The sequence below is a fragment of the Cupressus sempervirens genome, chromosome 7, assembly GCF_028749045.1.
Source record: "Cupressus sempervirens isolate cs-2001-9-10 chromosome 7, ASM2874904v1, whole genome shotgun sequence".
Taxonomy (NCBI): domain Eukaryota; kingdom Viridiplantae; phylum Streptophyta; class Pinopsida; order Cupressales; family Cupressaceae; genus Cupressus; species Cupressus sempervirens.
Window position 1 is genome coordinate 623113709 of NC_143124.1, and position 15165 is coordinate 623128873.

General features: G+C 34.6%; 1 protein-coding gene across 5 annotated transcripts in view; it reads left to right on the forward strand.

Annotated features, from left to right (window-relative positions):
* LOC149548243 (uncharacterized) overlaps positions 1-12863 on the forward strand; it is a 71711-nt gene extending 58848 nt beyond the window's left edge. For 2 of the 5 annotated variants that reach the window (XM_089792289.1, XM_089792288.1), the window contains 4 exons: positions 6333-6431; positions 7790-7913; positions 12451-12496; positions 12641-12863. In XM_089792289.1, coding sequence (XP_089648415.1) covers positions 6333-6431; positions 7790-7913; positions 12451-12496; positions 12641-12815 — 444 coding nt within the window. In that variant the 3' untranslated portion in view covers positions 12816-12863. Of the gene's footprint in view, positions 1-6332; positions 6432-7789; positions 7914-12450; positions 12497-12636 lie in introns of all 5 variants that reach the window. The other 3 variants (XM_089792290.1, XM_089792293.1, XM_089792291.1) reach the window with 3 other exon arrangements.
* The last annotated feature ends 2302 nt before the right edge of the window (positions 12864-15165 follow it).

Below are 15165 nucleotides of genomic sequence, written 5' to 3' on the forward strand. Positions count from 1 at the left end.
TCATTCAGATACATGGGTCATTGAATATAGAGACAATGTTCGACAAACCACATGAACGACTGTGTGGAAGAAAAGGGCAGATAAATTAATGATCATTGGTAGCAAGATACACCAAGTCAGTAGCAATAATATTTGAAGCAATTATTGGAAACTCGTGACCTCCTCAGTGAAACGTATACAACAGTGATGAGGAACTGATGTATTATGGAAATAGCAAAGTCTCAGGGAATATGGAAAATGCAGTATCTGGAGTAAATCTAATTAAACAACAAAATTATGGACTGCTCATATCAAATCATATATAATTCAATACAAACTCCAGCAAACAATGAATACAATCAGGTGCAAACAGTATGTTGGAAACGGAGAATCTATGGGATTAGATTGTCTGAAACATAGAGTGATGACTGTGGCTCCTCGTTATGAAGTTTCAAATTTGGCATCAGGATTCAAAGACAGAATCATGAACCCTAACTCATTAATTCGAGAGACCATGTTTCATTCAGAAGAAAGATCATGGAAAAGCCATGAAACATTATGACGGAAAAAAACAGCGTATAAAGGAATCAACGGCAATAAGGAGTCGAGAGAAAACATTGGTGACATTGGGTATACGCGTTCAGACAATGCATTATAAATTTCCCTCCTATGTGGCAAATACAGGCTATATACGTTAGCGCACATATACCATTGTTTGTGAACTCCAAATAAAATAGAAGACATGTTGTGAATATTCTCCAGGTCATATCACACAAATACTATAATGTAACTACCCAAATCATTGGATGCATCCAGTTTGTAGAAGACTTAATCTATTCATCATCCATCAATGAGAAAGAAAATTAAAAGTAGAAGCGGGCACATGATTATTAATCCTCATAACTGTGACTAGCACATGAGTCATAGGCGTGCCAAATCTTGAATGGTTATTGAAGACTGATGGCCAGCTGAAGACATTTAATATCTACTTCCGCCATTTTGCATAAAAGATAAATGAGATAGGAACCAAGAATTCATGTTTCTATTTGTATCTGATAATATTTTATATTTTGTGTACGTATGAAGATTTACACAAGTAGAGGGACCGGCAATGATCATCATCATGGAAGGAACATGAGCAGCTGTGTATACAAAATCTTGTTTGGAGCGGTGGAGATATTCATGCGTTGCACGGGTAACATTTCAAGAGCATCCCAAGGCTCACGGGATTATAACCAAACTTGCCGATGTTATACCCGTAACAAATTTTTGAATGCAACAAATAGATTATCAAATGTTAATATGAAATATTATTGAATTAGCAAAGCCAATTAGTTATTTATTGTGAAAGGAGGCGATGTCTGGAAAATGCAACTGACACCCTTTGATAGTTTATAAATATTTGATATAAAACAAATTAAGGCCACTGTTCAATTATACAAAAAACTCTCGGCATTTTTGAAGCATATGTGCTATTTAAACTCCTTCCTTGGAAAAGATTGAAGTTTGAACCAAGCTCTTGGATAGTGAATTATTGGGCATTAATTTCGATATTGTTTGAGATCAAATTGTGTTGAGTGGAGCATCAGCATTTGAGTGTCTTCAATACAATTTTTTCTACAATATAATCAGTAAGATTTTTATTTGCTTTAAGAGTTAAATTACCATATAGTTCATCCTTTGTGATCATCTTTATTTTCTATTAATAATTTGTCATTAGGATAAGTGGATCAAATTGCTCGTTGCTATTTAAACCCGATAAATACAAATATTGTGAAATATTGTGATTGTTTCCTTATTTGTATCTATTTTGTCTCCATGAGGGTTAAAACATCATAGATTTGTTCAAATATGCATGATATAACATCTGGTTTTCCCGGGTCTAAATTAACAAATATCATACTCAAAGAATATAGTTATTACTTCATTTCACAGGAAGACAGTTATGTCATTTCATGTTCATGTGAATAAGATTTATCATTAAAATTAGTTAGACAAAATTTCTTAATTTAAAACTTAAAGTAGCAGCATCAAATGAAATTTTTATAGAAAATGAAACTTACATACTTCGGGATACTGAGATCAAAATCAACTAGGGATGCTTCTACAACCACCCGGGTTAGTCCACAAATACCTCTATAACAATGCCACACAACGACTTCTATCCAATATTGTTAAACCAAAATCCAATTGACAATTATCATTAAATACCATTATATAAAATTAGGGCATCACATACCATTGTATCAATTAGGGCATTGTTTACCTTCGGTTCATTAGGGCTTTTGATATCGCTATCTCACTTAGGGCTTCTGCTACCACGAATTCAATTAGTGCTCCCAATACCACTGATTCAAATAGGGCTTCCAATACCATGGATTCACTTAGGGCTTCCGATACCGTTGTATCATGTAGGGTTCTAGCTGTCACTCAATCAATTAGGGCTTCGGATTTCTTTCCTTCCGATTACTTAACTGTGAAACTCAAGATTAGAAAATATACTTATATTCGTTATTCATATAAATGAAAGTAAAGTGACAATAATGAAATAACTCAAATTAATCTTACCTTCTATATAAGAGTGATAATACCTGTTTTCTGTTAAACAATTGGATGTATGACTTATCTTTGTCCATTGCACGTCTGGCACTTAAGGAGAGGTGAATCATTATCAGGGGCTTAACCACCCAACCTCATACCAAATCTTATCCCCACTCGATCTCTAACGAGAAAGGCCCTCCCTACTCGGAATAGACAGGGGACATCTTGCCACCCATTGGGCATCCTGGTATTAACTCACCACACGACTTGGTAGCAGGAGATCACATTAGCAGGATTATGCATGAGCTATTAACTAATTCATATTAACATGATAAACATTGAATTGTCATAACTGATTTCTGATTCATGTTATTACAGATTCCTCTTCTTCACCTCGTCACCCTTTTTCTTGGCTACACAGCCGAGTGGATCCCAGGTGTTAGGAATTCTTAGAACAACCAGTTCTGTCAATTATATATGCATCCAGCATTTCACATAACTATGATCACATAATTATGTTCTTTAAAGATCTCAAAATTGAATGTCTAATTAATTAACTCCATCTCTTCACCATATTGCCTGGTGAGTTTCCATGGTGTTTGGATTCATGATAATATTTTCATCTTTGTAATTGATTTGGGACTATCATGACATGAAACCGATATTTGCTCTTCTTGCTACTATTATTACAAAAAAGGAAGAAACTCAGAACCAACGGATCTTAATTCATAAAGAAACAACTTGATAATTTATTATTTTTTCTAGATACTTTACACCTTCTTCATCATATTCTGGCATTTTGCTTGGTGAAGTCCTTGGTGTTCAACATTAAACCAGGTTGTAAATGATTAAATCTGTGATGATAGATCCAAGGAAAAATACAGAAAGATTACATGTTCGATTATCTAAGAAACTACAAACTCGAGTATAAATCATTACTCGGCTATTTATATGATAGTTGGCAGTCTTTACAACAATCTTGAAAGGGTTATAACAGACTAATATCATTGCCTTATATCACATTAAGGAAATGGCAAACTCTAATGGAAAACAATAAACTTCAAGCTCAGTTCGCTGTCTTATATCTCAAAGGAAGATTGATACACTTTGCAAAGGAGAAATGATGAACCTATTTACAATTCGGGTTCTACTTTCACATACTTATAATAAAAGAGTCCATGTTCTGATCTGTCGATTTTGCAATCATAAAATGAAAAGGAAAGTATAAACAATTTTTATGAATTGGATTAGAAGTCTTACGTGACTCCCTCTCTGTCACTCGATTTTGCAAAGAGCCGCACTTATGTAAGCTGCCTATCTTGATCAATAAACTGTGGAAGAAGGTATTGTTTGGGGCAAATGCAAGAATGGTCGTTGAACTGGGTTCAGTTGCTAGAGCTAAAACAGGGATCTTGACGGCTAGGAATTAAGAAGGTTGATGAAATAGAAAGAATGCTGAAGACAATATTAAAGGTTAATCCTGTCTCTACAGCTACCATCAGTTACAAGATTCCATTCAAATACTCTCAAATCGACTTAAAGAATAAAAAGAAAGGAGGAGGAAAAGAAAGAAAGAAAGAAGATGAAAGGTTTTAAAAGTTATTATAATTATTAAAATCTAATATGTACAAGCAACTTAATTAATTATTAAATTATAATGGTGCTAAATCGTTTATACATATATGAACGTTTTATAAATATTAATTAAAATAATATGATGAAAGATATATTAAAATCCTTTGAGATATGTTTATATTTTAACTCAATTATTTTAATTTAAATTATTTATTTAAATAACTCATGTAGTTCCACAGATGTATCCTGTTTCAAATCGCTAGGTCCTCTACCTGTCTGCCCAGTGATGGTGATGCCCTGCCTAATTCTTTTTTGACAATGCTTCCACCCCTTCGACATACTCCCTGCAAGGAATTTCTCTGTAGTTAAATTATAAATTATTTAATCATAAATAATCATAACAATTAACCTTTCATCTTAATTCCATGAATTCGGGATTAACGATCAACTAACATGTCATCTTCACTTGAAATCATAACGACCAACTATCTTACCATTTCGCCAGATTATATCAAATTAAATTACCAACTGACTTCATGCGAACCTCAATGGCTATATTTCAAGCTAGGTCAAAAATTGGGATGTAAGACATGAATATGAAGTGATTTGACGCATCCTTATAATTGAATTGTTTATAGATTTAATATACATAATATCATAGAGTTGTATGTGGAAACTTATAGTTTTGATTCTATCGCCCTTTTAAATTTCAGCACTGATCATTAACTCACTCATAATTCTCAATCTATATGCTGGCAATATTCTAATCTCTTTCTTTTAAGGGTTTGATATCTTTTTGATTTAATAATTCACTTTTAATCTTATTTCAGCATCCACAAGTTTATTCAAGTAATTGTATTTTCGAAGATTAATAATCACTATTAGCAATCCAAAAGTTTCCTTAACCTCTTGCCATTTCAGGAAACTGTCTTTGCGTTGAATCTATCTGCTATAAACGTCTTGGATCCAAGTTTGTTGTCCAAGATTAGGTGCACCGGCCTCGGTTTTGCAGAGCCGAAAACGCAGAGGACCTAGATCGAATTGATTGATCCTGTCAAGGTAGCCACAACCGATTAGATATCCCAGCATCGAGCAGGTAAGGCTCGTAGGATTCTAATCTACAGTTTTGGGCACCAACATAGGGCATTGCCTTCGCTGGTCGCACAACTTGCAGACCACAATGAGGTTTCAACTGTGATTCTTCTATTCTGATCACACTGCACCAAACAGATGTCTTTCAGAACAGATATATCTTTGAGCCACAATAATTTCCCCCTCTTTGCACTGTCCTCAGATTAAACTGGGTCGAGCTACAGTAGTTCGAATAGAAGAAACCCTTATTGAAGATGGAAACAACTGAGAAATCATTGTTCCAACTGTGGGGTCACCTGTATGCAGTGATTAGACTCAATACCTAGTAGAACTGCCTTGGGATTGCGTCCAAGGCATCAGACCTCCAGGGTTTGTTTCCTGAGATTCTGAGAGTGATTTTTGCAGAGGAAAAGCAAAATGAATCATGAGAATTGATAATATGCCCAGCTGAGGTCTCATTCCCAAATATATAAGCTTTTTGGGCTAAAAAGCCCATTGGCCCCTTGTGCATTCAACGTAGGCAATTAATATTCATATTCACCTCATAAAAGTTCTAAGCAATCACTAAGTCCAAACGTCTAGGAAGAATAAGCTGTTCAGTTAAAATATCCCCAATAGTAATCATTGTGATTAATTAAACGTGTTTGGCACAAGACTATAGCTTTCTGGTCTCTTGCTAAAAACCACCATGTCTCTTTATTATTAAATGCTTAGCCCATGAAGGATGGAAAAATCTAGGTTAGCATTTTTATTTATTCATTTATGGCTATGCTGCAGGGGACACTACATTGTCGCCTAGAAGTTCTAAATCATTCCGGAGAAATTAATTTGGATTTCATTTCACTAAATTTTCTTGAAATAAAAACAAACTATTTAGTCATTTAAGAATTCAAAATCAGTTGTATTTTGATTGCTTAATGTAATGAAAGCTTGAGGTGTGATATCATGAAAATCTGAAACTATGTGATAGGTATTATCTGATCTTTGCTTGTACAACTTCACTTAGAAAATATCTAAAACAACAGTAAGACTACAACCAAAATGTGTGCCTGTAATTTTTTTGTTTGACCAGGCCGATTATTCATTAGAACTTTGGTTGCTTCAAGCTCTGACACTGTTGTGGTCTTGTGGATTATTTTTGTCAGGAATCATGCCCAAGCATTGTTCAACAACGGAAGTCCAAAAATCCCTTTGACATACCCGAGGATTACGTGTTGTCATCTAATACATCAACTAATGAACAGGTTCTACTTTAAGCACTTGGTATCTTGGTCACTTACAATTTTAGCTGAAGTGGTGGTATATTGTTTTTATTCTTTTATATTCTTCTGGTCCGCAAGATGACATTGACTAACTATGGTTCCATTGAGCAAACTTGAAGGAACCCATAATGGTATGTTTTCTTTGGGATTTTTCTGCAACCCTATGATGGTAATTTTTAAGGAGTTCATTGTAACAGAGACTATCAGAAAGTCTCATAGTTTGTGGTGTAAGCTAGATATAATAGGCTTTTGTTCTTTCTGTGGTCTTTTTTGTAAACAAAAATGTTTTAGAGGCAACCCATTTGAAGATCAAGGCTGCTGATTCGATCAACAACCTTGATCTAGTTTGAGATAGTGGTGCCATTGACTTTTTATGCCTAAACTGACGGAATGATCAGATGTTCCTATTGTAAACACATAATATGCCCCTACGCATGAAGCTTCTCCTGAAGGGGATATGTCTGGTTTATGATCCTGTTGTTCCAGTGTGTTTTAAAGACTCGTAAAGGAAAAATCATAAGAGAGAATTTGGGGCACTAGAGTGTTCGTCAAGATTCAAGATTTATAGGATTGTTAACAGATGAACACTTAATGTTGTGCCATTTATTGCTGCCCATTCATTTTCAGATCTCTTTGTTCTCTAATATGAAGTGCTAATTAAATTTTCTGGCTGGCACATCTTTCAAGATTGGAAGATTTATCTTAATAAAATTTTGACTGCTTACTTGTTTTCATTGTAAGTGCATTCCTGTTTGATCCAAATTTTGTAATTTGAAACATACAAAGATGAATCGTGACATAGCAGAAGGGAAACTCCCAAAATGATACTATAATAAGATTTGTAGAACAGAATATAAAAGCAAAACTGTTTGTAACCAGGATACTGCCCTTTGATCTCACCCTGGAATGTGATGTCAGTGATAACACAAAAGATGCTGACCTTGATTGTGCAAGGGGAACATGGTGTATGAAGGATTTGTTGGCCAGTATAATCACACATAGAAAAGGCATCTATGTTGAACTGTTACATGAACGCATTTTACCATCTTTATACCAATTGGATGCCCTTTTCTTCATCTTACCCTTTTCCTTTTATCTATTTAATTTTTATTCCTACATGATCCTTGTGGAATCACGCATTAACTTCTCTGGCACAGTGCAAAATTTTCAGCATTTTTCTATAGGCTGGCTGGTTGACTTTTGTGCTCTTGAGAATCCAAAATGTCTTATTGCCATATTATTTGGTTGTACATATTTGTGTGCGCTTTTACATTTATTCTTTGAACCTTGAGTGGATAACAAAATTTCGAAGCCCGCTGATGGATATTGTTTGTTTGCAGTTCCCAAACATGGACACACTTCACACAGCATTGCCTGTGCTAGACTCTTTTCCGCCAGTTTCACTTCAGTCAGAATGGGCACCGACAGAAATTAGCAAGCAGGAGCCCTTGAATAATTCTGCAGGTAGGTGTAAATCTCAAGCCATATAATCAATACAATCAAATTGCTTTTGGAAACATTTTGCTGATTACAATCTTGAAGATGATGATGTTGGTCTGAAAAGTTATATAGTTTAGACTTTTTCCGATCAGTTTCACAATAGTCAGAAAGGATACCAACCAACATATTTAAGCATCAAACCTCAAACAAACAATTCTGCAGTTAGTTTTAAATTTTCTGCCATATAGTTACTACAAATAAATTATTTTTGATGATTTTCTACTGATTAAATTCAGTGATGATTGTTAGTTTTACTTCAGAATAATTGTGGTTTGATTATGTAACTATGATAAAAATTGTCCTTGGATGGTAGATTGTCAAGTATTGTGGTATATAAAAGATGAACGATAATGTTGAGACTCGAGAACACTCATGAATAACATCATCCCTAGGATGTTTTGGCGTAACTAGTTGTGCACATGCTATTTATCATCAGTGACATTAATTTATGCTCCTTGAAGATCAACAGCCTATTTGAAGCATAATATCAACAGCCTATTTGAAGCATAATATCAACAACCTATTTCAAGCATAATATCAACAGCCTATTTCAAGCATAATATCAACAGTCTACTTCAAATGCAAGGAGACAGATCCATTTTTATATTCTTTCAATCACAGTTGACTGATATAGGCCAATACCCAACTGGGTGATTGTTTGGTTGCCTTAGCATGTCATGTTCTCATCCAAAGTGAAAAAAAGTTGAATAGATTATGGCTGCAGCTAACCTGTCTAACAACCAAAGTTTTTATATAGCTGATCTTCCATGCTTGAACCCTAACAACAGACAATCTTCAAAAAGGTGGCTGGATACGTATCCTTTTGTGTTTGGAGGATGCTGAAAACCTATCACCTCTTTTTCAAATGTTCACTTGCTAAAAGCCATTTGGAGCATGGAAAGGGCTGATCATGTATCTATATTTGGCAGGAGGATGCTAAGAACATATCACCTCTTTTTACAATGTCCACTCGCTAAAGCCATTTCCAGCATGGATAGGGCTGATCATGTACCTATATATGCCAGGAGGATGTTGAAAACATATTGCCACTTTTTTGCAATGTCTACTTGCTAAAGCCATTTGGAGAAAATTTTACTTGTCTTTGGTTACTCATCTTGTAGCTCAATTCCATCCCCAAAATTCTATTTCAGTTGAAAGTACTGAACTAAAATGAGAATCCTTTTGCCATTGCATATGCTTAGTCCTCAATTCTTTGCTATGTTATGCTTGGACAGAGCAATGTTCAGATATTTGATAATACATCTCAGAATGTTGGTCACATTAGCAGATTCTTCAAGCTCATTTTTGCAGTACAACTCTTTCATGTAGCCTGAGCACATCAGAATGTTTGATATAGCCAGTATGCTAGCTTTCAAACTTTAATGTGTATGGATAATTCCATTGTTTTAAAACTTAATTACTGAAAAATATGGGCATGCCAAACGTGGAACCAAACTTTGGTGGCAGACACATGGGGCAAGTTAGTATTTGAAGGATATAAAGAATGTTTGGAAAGAGCCTTTATTTGCTGTCATTCAAATGTTAGTAGTTCTTACTAATTACTCTGTGAAACTTCTTTCACTTCATAGAGAAATCTGATCAGCATTTGCTAGTGGAATCACTAAGTTCTACACTGAGGAAGATTTCAGTATGATTTTAATTCTTGGATTGTGAGCTCAAAGATTTTAGTGTAATAACACCAATGGGCAAACGCTTTGTATGCAAGCTCTGATACCGTTGAAAGAACCCCTGTAGGTTCTAACTTCACCACTGTAATATCCCTTGCTAAAATTAATTTTATGTTGTAGAATTGGACCTCAAACAATATTGTCAAATAGTTGTTGTGAAACTTTGGTGCTCGCTGTTTCAGATTTCAAGCTGATTGTTCTTGCTCAAAATGATACTAAATGTGCTTGGGAATGATTAGTAGAATGTCTGCTCAAATATCTACCATGCAGTTGCAATTCATTTTGGATTTTCAATGCAAATACAAGACCAACACATGAGAAATGAGTATCTACAACTCATACAGTAATGCAAACATTTGGAATGCGATTCAGATACAAACAATTCATCAAACACTTGCCATGCAATTTATCATTTCTCACTAATGACCAATTACAGTGCTGATATTGACATGAATTCTCAAAGATATATGCAACCAATAAAATCTTAAATTATTAAATTCAATCCCAAGATGTAACAAGGAACCTAGGGTTCTCTAGCCAGGGACCCACAGTTTATAATGCAGGATTTGTATATTGCTTTGGACTGAATAATTCCCGGGTAAGACTGGAGGTTTCCTTAACTTCATTCTTTCCTACAAGTCCCTGCACCAAACAGAGTTGTACTTTTAAAATTTATAAATATAATAAAATAACTGGCTTTGGCCTCTTATAAATAAATTAAAAAATGTGAAATTATTGAAAGGAACCTATATGCTGATTACATATATCAATTATCACTTAAGAATTTGACACTGCTCTCTAAACATGATGTCAAATTGATGCGTAGGATGGGATACATTAAATTGAGACACTTTATGCTCAAGAGTCAAAATGTGCCTTATCTCCGATCAGTGCTGCACCTGTAAATAAAACAGAGCCTCCAAATAGCTGCTGCTGTCAGTAGAAGAATAGTGGCTCTGTAATATTCAAACACAACCTTTCCTAGAGGCTGCGACCTGCATTAAAAAATCAGCTCACAGTCTCAGCAGACTACTTCTGAAATAAAAACTGAATTCTCCTTGCATTTCAATCACAATTGGAGTACAATGATGGCTTTGAATGAAACCACTTTTAAGCACAATTCATTTGTATGGTCACTACCAATTCAAAGTGCATAGACCTGGCAGATCTCTCAATTCTGCAAGCTCTCAATATGTGAAACCCTTGTTTCAATTCTTTCTCCAAACCATGAATAAATTCATTTTCACCAAAGAAGCTTTTGATAGTTCTCAATTGAAGACTGACTACGTAGCTTCAAACTCACATCTCACATAACTTAGCTTTTTAATATATTTGCTTCTGTTGCGATTCAAATTATAATATTAAATTATTTAATTATAATTCCTCCAAAACTTTGTCACTTTTAATGAAATAATAAATAAAGGCACTTGACATAGTTTATAATAAGCTTTAATTTAATTATTAATTAAGTATAGCTTAATTAATAAATTTAAAATAAATAACTAGCTTATTAATTCCTCGTGATGAACAACATTGATTCCAGGTGTTCATTGCCTGAAGCTGACGCTTCAATGCCTTGCCACAAATAGCAACTGGCCATAATTGAATTACTATAAATGGTAAATTTCAAACTGAAAGGCCTGCCAAAATTTCCGCAACTCCATACTTCTACCAAACTCTTCAAGTGCCCTGCTAAAAATAGTAACCTTGACTTTCCCGAAATGTTCACTTACTATAAACAGTGAGTGTGCCGATCTGCCTCAAACGAAGAGCAACCTTGAACATCCCTGACCTCCGGAGTGGGAAAATAGCCTCTAGGTCGACCAACAGAGACCCTCTAACCAACTGATTAGCCTACGAGGATCACTGACAGGTTAATCCTCACTGCAACCCAGGGTGAGCTAAAATGGGGACATTACATTTAGGCAATACCAAATGCCTTTTTTCTTTCACTCCTTACAACATTCCTTTTCAGTGTTCTGGGACACCTCAGACTAGTTGGACAAAGCCTCTTCTCATACACATGCTTAGCTTACCAAGTCTCGTGATTCCAAGGGAGGTAAAATCAGTTTAAAACCTTCTCCATATATGACCATGATTAACACTCCCTGGTTAGAACTTAGGGCCATTAACACATCTTGGACTGGAGTCTCTAACAATTTAGAAACGAGAGGTAAATATCAAACAGCTTATGCAGAATAATCAGTATTAACAACACCTATTGAAACCACTGAGGATCTCATCCAAGATTACCCTGTCAATAATTTTGTAGATGAGGTTTTGCTGGAGGATGTTGAGGGTTAACAAGTGGCGAAAAATGGCTACTCAGGCTGGCAACCTCAGCACCATGCAGATACATGTTACTGATTGCTATGTCAAATTTAAAGGCATAAGCTTCAACAAACAAAAACTGCTAATTGACCATCACTGGAGGCTACCGAAGGAGAAGCCACGACTTGGATCCATTAGGGGACAAGATCTGTGTTTTCATGGGATACATGCCAAATTGAAATTTTAATGTCCCGTTCTCCCATGATCTAAACGCTTGTAATTGAAACTTCAACAATTTGAATGTGTAATTCTTTCAGCATCAGACTTTACAACATCTTGTATAAAAAGTCTCGGTGTTTAGGAAAGTCCATATTCCTGGTTATAGTTTGAAGAGACAAAAGCTTTCAATTTTTCAATGTTATTGACTGGAAAGAATACACCTTTGTATACTGTATCACCTCATTGTATATGAATCTGATAGACATGAATACTGTTATGAAGATTTTAGAGATCCATAACATTCTATTTATTTGAATATGCAGTTGCAGAGTATTGTAATCACATGCCAGTAAATTCATCATGTACACTGTAAGTTATGGTTTCATTCTCTAGAAAAAACAAAATCTCTATTTTCCATCAATAAATTTTTATATGCTTATTTTTCTAGTTATTGAACAAATTCAGATCGATTGAACACAAAGATAAAAATTTAATGGTTAACTTTGCAGACAGGTTGCAACATTGGCATATGCTATGGAAAATGTCAATTTGGATGGACAAGTTGGGTCAGCCATTTCATACGATTCAGGTTTACAACTTCCAGTTCAAAGCCCTATCCAGACTCTGTGTAGCAGTAACCCCTTTGAATGATTGTATTGCTCTATCATGTATTCCTCTCAATTGTTAAAAATATGCTGTAAAAGATTTATCATAATATAAATTGGATTTTCTACCATGTCTAGTCGGCAATATTATGGTGAAAACAATTTTACAGCTCCTTATTTTGTGTCTGTTTGCTTTCTTATGCTATTTTGCCCTTTAATAAAGTTAACTTGCTTGATTAAGTTGCTAGCTTTGGTGTAGATAATTAAGAAGGCTAATAATGATTGGAACATGCAATACCTGTGAGAAATTTTGAGTATTTGCAGAATGGTTTGAAGGAAGGGTTTGATTGGTGACAACGAGCTTATTGATTACTGATGGTCCATTCAGAATCCACTGAATAGCAAAGAAGGGCCCATGCCCTTTCTGTCGACTCTTATAGAGCTTGCAGTAAAGCCAGTATGAAGTACAATCTCTATAATTTGCCAATAAATCACAGACGAGGATATTGTATATTGAAATTTGATGGGTAAGCAAGCTCCACAATGATATATTTGAAGTTGCGGATGGTTGATGACTGGACTTATTTTCTTTATACACGAGCATTTTTGGAGGCTACTTTTTAAATCCTGTCTAGTACCATAATAAACTTTTGTTCTCTGACATTTATATACATCATCTATCTAAAATTCCTAACACTACCTATTGTTAATTTACAATCTGTGGTGTGAGATTTCGTATGTTCCTGGTTAAAAACCATTTTTAGGTGTATGGTGGTTTATAATTAAATAGAGAAGCAATTAGCAGGTTTTTTTTAATCTAATGTACTTAATTTGTTTTCTTTGCACATCAGATTTTGCATTTGCCATTGTTTTTACTTAGTTGATGTTTCAAAACCAATGATTATTGTTTCACAAGTTCAAGGAAACAAAGCATATTTTTTTATTACAATACCATAAGAAAGGATCGAACATGCAGAATCCAAGATGAAAATGGCCAGAGTATTATGTTATCATAAATTTTTTTTTTTGAAGAGGAAACCTTACAAGTAGACGGTTTGATTTAGTGCATAGGCGGCAATGGAGTTTGTTCCCTCCAAGGGAGAAGGTCAAAAGCAGGAGCCCCCTTTTCCATCCCAACTCATATACCGGATTTATTAATCCATTCCAATATTTTTGGAATTTACAACTTTCTTGGACAGTGTTGGCTTTATTTGAAGGCATTTTGATAGTGGCATAAAGTCTTCTTGGATGGACAATGATATTGTAACGAGATTTGGCTAGGCAAAGTTTAGTTGAGGGCATGATACTTTTAGCATACAGAATTGACATTTTGGGAATACTCCACCTTTTTTGGACGTCATTGAAAGACGTTAGTTTTCATATAGGCTGATTTTTAATGCATACAAGGTTTTGATGGTATGGTTAGAATTCATTTGGAGCATGGTTCATTAGGTTCATAATGAGGCATTGAATAGCGATTACATAGTGAACTTGGGAAATAATTTTCTATAATTTCTTGGATATGGAATGCACTTTGTGTTTCATTGGAGCACAAATGCCAATTCGTATGATAGAACTCAAAGGTGCATGCGTGGTAGTTATATTCTATTTTGAAGGACATGTTCCTTGGTGTGTCATTTTAGTCCTTTTCATGGTATTTTGGAACTTTTTTAGGGCACATTTAACTCCTTTTGGTTGGTTTTCTACTTTTAAGCCTCAATGAGTCTATATTTTAAGGTCTCCAAATAGAGATACACGACAAGATTATGATGTTGGTAGTTTTCCATTATTGTAGAGGGTCACTTCATGGGATGAATGAAGCTTTATTTTTAGGCTCCTTAGTCTTAAACATGATATATACTAGTAATATTGGACTTTATTTTTATCCTAGTTCTAAATTATTTTATTAAAAGGTGAAAAGAGGTACAAAATGAACCTTATTCCTAAAGCAGTGCTGGAGCAATGGAATGCATATTCAAATCAATGTGAAAATAGAGTAAATTTTGCTAGGCAAATCTCATGTAGTATCACAAAGTTAATCCAATCGCTTAATGTTTTAAATTAACTTAAAACTACAAAATTTCATTGAGTACCCAATTTCAGTGTAGTTTAACATATTATTCCATCAAAGCAAAGTGATTATAGATCAAATACATGCATATACATTCATCACACTAAATTCAATACGAAGAGAAGAATCATGAAATTTAGCTATTTTCCTTACAAGAGTTGCATGGAAACAATTTCTCCTCATGGATTGCCTTTTATAAGGACAAGCATCAATATTTGAACAAATCACAAGCTAAGATTAAGCTACGATCCATTGTTTGACTAACATGAATATTATTTCTATATCTATAAGTATTATTTTTCAGTTGTATGCTTGAAAATCTAAGACTTCTAAAATTAAACTACAAACTATCATAAATTACA